The 10,498-nt window shown below is 32.2% G+C and overlaps 1 protein-coding gene across 1 annotated transcript; it reads left to right on the top strand.

The window, feature by feature from the left end:
* Positions 1 to 761: 761 nt before the first annotated feature.
* LOC124367611 lies at positions 762 to 9,972 on the top strand. Its single transcript, XM_046824573.1, has 2 exons — positions 762 to 918; positions 8,226 to 9,972. The coding sequence occupies exon 2, from the start codon at positions 8,230 to 8,232 to the stop codon at positions 8,782 to 8,784; it is 555 nt and encodes a 184-aa protein (XP_046680529.1). The 5' UTR covers positions 762 to 918; positions 8,226 to 8,229; the 3' UTR covers positions 8,785 to 9,972.
* The last annotated feature ends 526 nt before the right edge of the window (positions 9,973 to 10,498 follow it).

Genomic DNA, 10,498 nt, shown 5'->3' with positions numbered 1-10,498 from the left:
TGCTGTTTCGCAAGCCAGTACCCAATGTAAAATAGTTTGAATAGTTCTAGTGAAATACATGTTGTTATTATTAGTTCAGTTGTAAGTAAGTTGTCCTATAAGGCACTTTTTTATTTCAGAATTTTTGGACCATTTCCAGCACTTAAATTTAACATCGTTTTCTGTCGTTTATGTACAGTAATTAAACACTCAAATAGATCCAAATCTTGTACTTTGAAAAAGTCAATAATCAAGTTAATCACGCGATTCCATCCATCCATTATCAAAATACGCTTTAATCTGTATTAAACAGCAGTTGCAATACCAAAAAAATAACAAATCTGTTGCATCAGTAGGCTATCTGTTGTACCGAACACCACCTCGTACATTTCTAATCCTTGATCAGTCTGTAAAGTGCATCTCTTTATTTCGTTAACGCAATACTAGCTAGAAAACATCCACGGATTTACAGATAAAACCACTAAAACAAATTTTAAAAGCTTTAAATTCTAAGAATTTGACCTTTTAATCCTAAGTATTGCTACAAGGGGGATTGGAATATTCCATTTTCTCCTCCAAACAGTTTAATATACACGAAAATATCTATCAACAAAATTGACAGTAACTGGGCTCTTGCCGTCAAATCCCCCCATGTTCATCAATAGATCCGTCACTGGATGAGGAAGTTGTAACCACTATCGTGAATGAGGCAGGAAAGTGGGGAATACAGCGTAGCAGATGGAGTAGTCATTATACTATGACATGTGCTGGTGGAGTCCAAGGTGACTAGCACGGAGAAGCCAAACCGGTATTGGGAAGACGACGTGCCGCGCTGCCTCAACACGCGCTGCCTCAACATAGAACTATCCACAACAGACTCCCAGTAACATCTGAGTGCGCGTTCTCGACCGCTCTCCATCCGCGTACTACCAGCAACTGGTGAGTCTAAAATGACATAAACGTTTTGAATCTTTTACTGTATTTAAAGTTCAGAAATATTTTTAATTCAAGACCAACTACAATACATATTATGGACATAAATATTAGGGTTTTACTGAAAATAGGGCGACTGTCAGGTTAATAAGATCGTGTTAGTACTTGATATTCCTCAATCTAAAATATAGGGCGTGAAAGGGTTAAATGGATGTTTTAATGTAGGGACGATATACGATATTTGTGTAAAATACTCTATCAGAGATTCATTTGGTAAGATTTTAAATATATAAGCAAATTATATGGTATAATTGTTGTTTCTGGGAAAATATGAGGTGAATAAAAGTATAATGTCCTGTATAATAAATGGTGATTTCAGTTTTAAAATCCATGCATAGTTAATTTCTCATACATAGAAATAAAATGTGTATAACTAGAAAAGGAAATACATCTAAATAATACCTATAGTAAAATATGGTTGTAATGTTTTTAGGGTTAATATTAATATTTGTTACTGTATTCTATACAAAAATTGTAGTATAAATAATGTTAAACTATCCGAAATTAATTATTTTATTTCAAAAGAAAATATATTAATTTAATACCAACGATTGTTTAATGGATTGCGATTTTAAAGGGAATATATTAATCACTGTATAGGTAATTGCTTTTTTCCATATTCGGTAATTTTCTCTGAAGTACTTGCTCACAATTTTTGATAAAGGTGTAGAACAATTTTAAACTAATAGCTTTTAATGAAAGGATAATCTAACCAATACCAACAAGTAATGCCAGTGTTCTCACTGTGAATTAGTTGTTGTTATACTGCATATTACTTACGTGTACGGGCATGATAAGAAAAACATCTCGATACTTAAACAGTTTCCACAAGAGGTAAAGTAGAATAAGTGCTGTACGTATCCGTAACTCTGTAAGGATGCTTTGCCCTTATCTTGCTTACTCAGCGTTATGCATAATGAGTTTTTGAAACTAAATCACTTTTATTCATACCCATGTGTGATTTGCCAGTTATGATGCTTTTAAATTCTCCGTCACAACATCCACTGTTAGTCTAATATTTATGATACAATATATGAAACCTAACAATTTAGGATTAATTATACAAATTGAATATAAAAAAGTGAATAAATAATAATCAATTTTTTTTAATTTTTCTTTTAGTCATTTAATAATTAGTTTATATTAAGCACGTAAAAAATAATTGACCTTCTATAAAGAAAACGCTCATGTATATTATTATTCCCTGGTTAACATAAGGGCCTATTATTATTTTAATTAATCCCTTAGGGCTACGTCCTACTGGTCTTGCAGTCTTCCTTTTTGGATTTATAAGCAGACAGTAAAAGTATTTTAACGTCTTCTACAAATCCAGAATATTATGAAGTAGTAGCATTTACAAGTGGTTTTGCATTCAATGTCCTATTAAAACACAGGGAAATCGTGGACATAATCCTTTTAATGGCAATCTAAACACTCCTGGGTTAGGTATTAATCACTGAAAAATATCGCTAACCTCTGATCTGGCTTAATTTAAAAGTAGCGTTTTGGAGCCCTCGGTCGGAGAGTGGAAGAGTTTTTGAATTACTGTTAATTACCTCGAATTTATCTCCGTTATTTCGTTATAAATCAATTTGGTAACAATCAACACACAATTTTATAAAATGGAAAATGCCTATACGTTTGCAGGGACCCTAATAATGTCCATCTAACGTTTTAATACAATCGGACAAGTAGTTTTTAGGTGATGGAGTAACGCACAGGCACGAACACATCGAAGACACCATTATATTTTTGTATACTCGTATAAATAATAACGTATACACATTTAAAAGTAAAAAAGTAAAGAATGTCTTATTTTACCAGGCGAAGTTAGGGCTAAGAAGCCCTCTCTAACACTTAACCTGGGGACCAACGGCTTAAAGGTGACTTCCGAACCACCACCAATGGCCGGGCAGGCGGGCCGCTTGCAAGGACAGGGTCGCTCAGCGGTCACCTGTCCAAGCAGCAGCCACGCTCGGCGTTGCTTGATCTGGTTATCTTGCGATAACCGCCGTACCCACTACACTGCGCCATTGGCTACACTGCATCATTTAAACAGATGATATAAGATGTTCTTGTTATTCATATGTCACAGTCAGTTACACTTTACAAATTTATTGTTACGTTCAGAAGCTTTTCTTATACTCGGGTTGTTTCGTTGGTAATTACAGGGAAAAAGCCATCACAAGTGTTTTAACTGAAAATCTAAGGCTTTAGAGTACAACCAACCTCTATTCCTACTTAGGATTTCTTCTCACTGGCCTAAAATAGTTCAACTGTTACCAAGATCGCTGGAGCAATTTCTTTAACATATCATGAAACATTGAAGAGAAAGGCGAGAAATTTCGGAGAAACTTGTACAAAAACAGTAAGAATCTCCAAATTCATGGCCGTACCTCTAAACTTTAACCTAAATTAGGTCAAAATTGTAGGATATCTTTCTCAGGATTGTATTTAGTGCTAATTAAAAATAATACGCTCGTTTTTTCTTTGTTTTAATCACATTGTGTGCGAAGCTCTGGATAACTGGTAGTAAGTAAATAAAAACAACAAAACAAAACGTAAAAATAAAGATTTTCATTGCTTGTAAAATGTAATGAATGTTTCCTAGATTTGTGATGACTTGTGACCAATTGGCAAGGCGTTCCTCGCAACGCCCACTATGTCACATGGTCAGGTTCAAAAACTGACATGTGAAGGCAGTTAGTGACCAAGGCCTTGCGACCCAACTGGATTAGTCAGCCGAGAGCGATAGTTGCATCATTGCACCAATTTGCCTTGTAGACTGAATCGCATGCGAGAATTATTTATGTTGTTTGAAATAAGTTCAACAGTACAGACTATGTTTGGATTATCAATAAGGTTTGTTTAACACGATTCGGTTCTCTCAGGCGTTATAAATATATATCACATAGGGAATATGTCCTATACTGAACGTGGTTATTTTAAGGAAATTCATAATAAATTAGAAAGATTTTCATTAAAATTGGAGGTTTCCATTTGTCTAAGCAATATTTATTTCATAAAAAAAATGTAAAAATCTTTCTTTTATTATTATTGTAAAACAAGTGCTGGTTGCAATACGATATCTTAATCTTCCTATGAATAAAAATAAATTACAACTAACACTAGTTTTTCTCTGAAACCTTTATGGGTAGAAATTTACTTAATCAGTGATTTCAATTAACTACAGCTTAAATTTCATTTACTAAAAATTTAAATTTATTGATCTAAAATATCACTTTTATTATGACAACTGTTATACTTTTACGCTCTAATAACGTGACACTAGGAAAACACGTTGGAAATGCCAATTTGTATTTGGTTGAGCTCTAGACCGGAGAGAAAACATTAAACCCTTTAGGAAACATTTATTCCAATTTATCCATGAACAGAATAACAGCCAGTTATTGTTTTATGATACTAAAAAATGGAGAAACTGTTGAAAGTTCTTCTTTCCATATTCTTTAACAATCAGGCTTTTATAGTTTATTGAACCAGTTGGGACTTGTGTTAGTGGTTGTAACAAAAACCGAATAGATACTCGTAATATTATTAGCTGGGTCTCGTTAATAAATTAATGTAATAAGAGAAATTTTAAAAAAATTGGTAAAGGTCAAGAGAGAAATTGAAACTAAAACATCTGCAGAATCAAAGAGAAACCGGAAATATGACTGTTTGTTATAAAGAAGTCGTGCTCTGTTCATATTTTTCTACAAATTATAAGTTCAACTGAAACGGTATGCGTACACTCACTACCTAAATCACTAACTCAATTACAAAACTGCGTATATTTATATAGAATTTTTATTTTTAAAAATTTATTAATTAATCCAATTTTGTGTTAAATGTTCATTATAATTACCACGTTGCTTTTCTTCCTTAATCCCATCTCAACTTCTCCTAAACTCGATGTAAAGTTATATTTTTAGAACGTTTCAGCAACACAGGCTAGTTACGTTGAATGATTCCTTTGTAATTCTTATATATTCATTGATTGTTTAAACTAAGATCATGGAAAACTTAAAATCAATCTTTAATTAGTCTTAGCATAATGGAGGAACAAAATCTATGTAGCCTTGTCCGATATTTATATATAAAACTAGTAGGGTAGGGTAAGGTTTACTGCAAACTTAGATTTATTTACTTACCTCTTAAAATTGAGGCAAGATTATTGTGTATGAAATCATTTTTTTCAGGAATAGAGTAATAGCTTTGTTAACTTTAAAAATATTAATGTATTAGTAAACGTATAATTTTTAAAATTCAAAACTAAAATTATTTTATATTAGCATTTTTATAGAATAAGACGGTAAATCAATATTTATAACGCCTGAGAGAACCGAATCGTGTTCAACAAACCTTATTGATAATCCAAACATAGTCTGTACTGTTGAAGCTTATTTCAAACAACATAAATAATTCTCGCATGCGATTCAGTCTACAAGGCGAAATTGGTGCAATGATGCAACTATCTCAGTATTGCTTTTCATTCTCACCCATATTTTGTATGATTACGTTTTTAAATTATACATCCACAGAGTATTTAGGTAAGGTTAGATTAGTTTATTTAAATCAAAGCTCGATAATGATGTGACGTTTTTAGTACAACAGCATTTAGTAGGATTTTATTTCAACATAAGGCAACGTTAAGGATTGTATGGGATCTCAGCAAACAGGTAAGGAGGGACAGGGATATTAATATATATGGATGATACTGGGCTATTAGGTTTATAGGTTTAGATTTTTTACTTTAGACACAAAATATTTAATTCACTTTCTCATCATGCTGGTAATACCTTAAACCATTACTTAGGTACACATTTAGTTTAAAATCCTGTCTACAAAGTTGGTTCAGGATAAGCTTTTGTGAAACCAATATGTTAACTATCTGCTATATTTTGTTATATATAACCGTCCCCCTAATTGTAATCTTTCTCGTGTATATTTGACTTTAAAATATCTATCCAAGTTTGTCTATAAAGGAGTTTTGATTATGAAAGAAATGTTCTCAATTGCTGAGCGTTATCGAAGCGTTATTACTACTAATGCTGGTAAAATTTCACGTATGTCTGTCTGTATTTGTTTATCTCTCTTTGTGTTGATATCTCTAAAACCAAATATACCTGTGGACTTGATATTGTGCCTGAGGTTTCAATAATATATGAGGTACACTCTGTGCGGTTATGGTGTTTGTCATTTTCTGGGATGTGACTGAGCGTTAGCAAATACTTTTACACTTATCTTACTTATATCCATGATTGCGACTAGAACATATTAGACACGTTTGTAAGCAAACTCAAAACACACATAAAGAGTTTAAACATGTGAAATATTAACACTTGTAGTCAACAAATACAACAAATTAAGCATACTTTTATAGTGAGCTGGTGTGTTGACGTTTTTATTTAAAAACTTATATAAAATCCCCAATTTATCAATAAAAATTTTAAAAGGAACTCGTGGCGAGAAATATTATGAATTCATTTAAACTTTTCAAGACATTCTATTCCTACGATAACAATATGTATGATAATTCAACTTCTTTTTTTAAGATTGTATTCCCGATTGTATATCTGATCGCAGGAACTCTCGACAGTAGAATGAGCTATATAGTTTTTGCATGTAGTCTCAGTGAAATCTGTCGTGACATTTAGTGTAACGTAACTATGCAATTTACCATGTAATAGCCAAAGATACAATGTATAAGGTTAAGACGCCACCATAACATATGAAGGCCAATATAAATAGAGGTTAATTTCCCGCCTGTTAGGCGTACCCAGTTTTTGTAATGACTAATAACTACGCTGTAAATGGAAATTACATCTTTTCTTCTAAATTTAATACAAATTTAAATTGATTTTTAGTACAGTAAAGATCATTTCTATGGTAATGAATTTCAAACCACATTGCTTATTCTTACCCCGATCGTAAAAAATAACCTATGTTTTTGATGAAGTACTTATGAAAATTTACGCTATTAATTATTTTTATATATATATATACATATATATATATATATATATATATATATATATATATATATATATATATATATATAAGTTATATATCGATAAACATGCAACACACACACACACATACAAACTAAACCTCATGGAGGACCTTAATAATGTGTATTTATTACTAGGCTTCCGACAGGGGTTTATTGTCGCTGCCTGTACTCTGTCTATATCTTATCAGTCCTTCAGTGCGATAGATGTATATGAAAAGGTCTCAGAGACATTATACTTAGTGCCTCAGTTTTTAATCCAAAGAAGAACCCTGTTGAATTTGGAGTCAAAAGACAGTAAATCTGCCTGTCTATCTGTTCATCTAGAAGCTTTAAAATTTGTAAGTATGTCTTTTTTAGTCTAATGACAAAATTTATTGCAATTTGTACTGTCCGTTTGTTGGCCTATTACCGCAATAATTTAAAGAAAAGTCCTACAGTTGAAACTTGGTACCTGGTTCTTTTTTTTAACAATGAACCACATTGATGCTAAGGTCAAACAGTATTATGAGGGAGCTTCTATCTTTATGATCGTGTGTGCGCTACCTATTTCGTTGGATTATTAGGATTATTAATCGATGGGATCCTACTCCCTCGTATTGGAATATTTGTAATTACAGTTGGCAGAACGTCCATGTAAATGAGTACTTTTGTACATTAGAGATAAAAAATTAAACTTCACCACGAGGAAACAGTTATTTCAAATGTTTTTATAAATCTACATACACATATTTATGCAAAATACAACTTTACTATTTAAAATAGATTTGTTTTTAGTTATATACGTAATTTGCATACAAGCAACAAAAATTAAAAGATATGTAAAACTTCTAAAACTTAAAAATAAGCATGTATTAGATTACTAAAGCATAAACTTAACAGGTGAAATGAATTATAAAGATATATTAGCACATTAAAACATGTTAAAGCAATCCAAAATTGAGCCGCTAACATCTTACACAATGCTTTATTAATTTTAATATTAATATCTGAATTGATACTTTCTTGGTGATTTATTTTGTGTTTTGACTCATTCAGACATGTTCTGGTTTTTTTTTACTAAAATGCATTAAATACCAACTTTCTAAATAACATCTCTATTTTTTTTTCTTAAAGTATATTAATTTTTATAACTTTACATGAATTATTTTGTGTATATATATATATATATATATATATATATATATATATAAAATCTCAACAATAAACTAAACAAGATATTTAAAAGGTGATTATGTTTCAGGAAAATGGACAAGGTGCCGACATGGCTGAATGAAGGGTTCTTGCAGACCGTGCTACAAGGAGGTGAAACCAACGAACCAAGAGTCACTGTCGTGAGTTATACAGCTAGACCTGCTATTGCTGCTGGGGAAAACTTCTCCAGTTACCTTTTTAGGGTCAAGGTCACATACAGAGTGGGGGAGTCTCCCAATGAACACTCTCAGTCCCTCATCGTGAAGTTGCCCGTGCAAGGTGGCTTCATATATGACTTGGCCAAGCATACTGAATTCTATGACAAAGAGCCTGTGTTTTATGAGAGGATTCTTCCAAAAATGAATGAAAAACTGAACTGTGAATTCTCCCCATCTGCGTTTTACAGTCCACGAGACAAAGTCGTCGTGCAGAGTGATCTCGCTCCTGATTATCACGTAGGGGACAAAGAAAACCAGTTAGACTTTGCACACGCTAAACTGTTCTACACAACTCTTGCCAAGTTCCATGCCAGTTCCCTTGCCGTCCATAGAGATGACCCCACATTGTTCGAGTCAGTGAAAAGGAGAGACTTTATACTCTGCAGGTAGTGCTTTGCAAGGATGGATAGAGTTGGGAACGAAAACTATTGGAGAAATTCTCAGTGAGATGGAAGATGGAAAACAGTACGCCGACTTCTTCCTCAGTAGAGTTGCTACCATTTGGGACTCTGCGGTTGAAGGAGTAAAACCTAAGTATAGGGTCAACTGTCAACTCCACGGGGACTCCTGGACGAACAATCTGATGTTTAAGTACAATTCAAACAATGAGCCTATTGACTTAAAAATAATAGATTTTCAAATATCTAGGTACACGACACCAGCCCTTGACATCATGTACTTTATGTATACCAGCTGTAAATATGATGTCAGACAACGACAGAAGGAACTCTATGCCGTATACTTGGAGACTTTCAATAACTCCTTGGAGCGTCTCGGATGCCCTGAAAGAATGACTCTCGAGCAACTAAAGGAGGACTTTAAGATAGCATCCCCATTTTTCATCACTACAATTGTCTTCGGCTTAACACCAATCATGGCAGTAGGTACTGCAGAAGGGGACAGCTACGAGGGTTTTTCTGGAGAAGACATCAGAACTGGACGAGCCAACCCATCTATCTTGAAGATGTTACATGGCAAAAAACTCAGGCCTTTGCTTCCTCAAGTTTTAAAGCAGTATTTTGAATTCATTTCGTCTTAAGCAAGATTCGCTCCCAAATATCTCATTAATTTAAATCAACTCACACTGATTATGATGCCTAAAATAATAAGATTCAGTAGATATAGTTTTACAATTATCTAAAAATGCAGATATTTAATTTGTTTATAGTATGAACAGCTGCCTCTTGGGCAACTATAGCTACAAGCATCCTTTACAGCAGTTTGAAGTCAACCAAAATCTTTGATAAGGTAATTTCTTTTTATATTCATCAGCCAATAGCAGCTTTTTCTACGGGTTAATAATATAATAGGCATTTATTTCTCTTCGAAACAACAAATTGCCCTATATGATAAGTTCTCATCCAATCAACTTGTTGCTAGATCTTAACCAAGTTATCACCACAATGCTCTTTACTGGAATTTAACTGTACCTTATATGCGTAAGCCATTTACTTAATATTCCCATTATTAGTTGTAAACTTTCTTAATTATTCGTTCGTTATGATCACTAAAGAGCTCTTTTAACATAAATATGTATACAAGATGTTGTATCGAATATATTAAATATCGCTTTCCTAATCCTGTGTGAGTATTTAATTCCAAATAATACAGTATGTTTCGTAAAAATTTTGTTGTATTAGAAGCTAAAATTTTATATACATTATAATAATTATTTCATCACTAAAATGAATATATTTTAAGTGACGTTAAAGTAAATTTCCTGTAATATGTTAGTTAAAAGTTTTAGAATATAAGGTTTACCGTGATAGTACAATAAAATAATGGATTAATCAATTAATTTGATTCATTTTGAGAGAGCAGAATTTATTAAAATTGTATTCAATCAGTAAACAATATTTGGATAAAACAAATAATAAACCAATTTCAATATTAATTTTTGAGAAAAGTTTTACTCGTTAAATGTTTAATTTTTCAATTGTGGATACTTAAAAAAAAGATTTTTAAACAGAAATATCTTGGAACAAATTCTGTATAGATTTATTAATTTATAATAAGAAAACATAGTAATTTGATAGAATAAATTATGACTGTGTTCAATTAAGTATAATATTAAAAGGCTTAATTTCTTCTAAAATTTATGTGA

Source organism: Homalodisca vitripennis, chromosome 8, assembly GCF_021130785.1.
Source record: "Homalodisca vitripennis isolate AUS2020 chromosome 8, UT_GWSS_2.1, whole genome shotgun sequence".
NCBI lineage: Eukaryota > Metazoa > Arthropoda > Insecta > Hemiptera > Cicadellidae > Homalodisca > Homalodisca vitripennis.
Note: the sequence above shows the minus strand (reverse complement) of the source record. Positions and strands in the feature narration are given on the sequence as shown.

What these genes read in the sequence shown, in the direction of transcription:
- LOC124367611 (XM_046824573.1), top strand. Translation starts at nt 8,230, where the DNA reads ATGGACAAGGTGCCGACATGGCTGAATGAAGGGTTCTTGCAGACCGTG.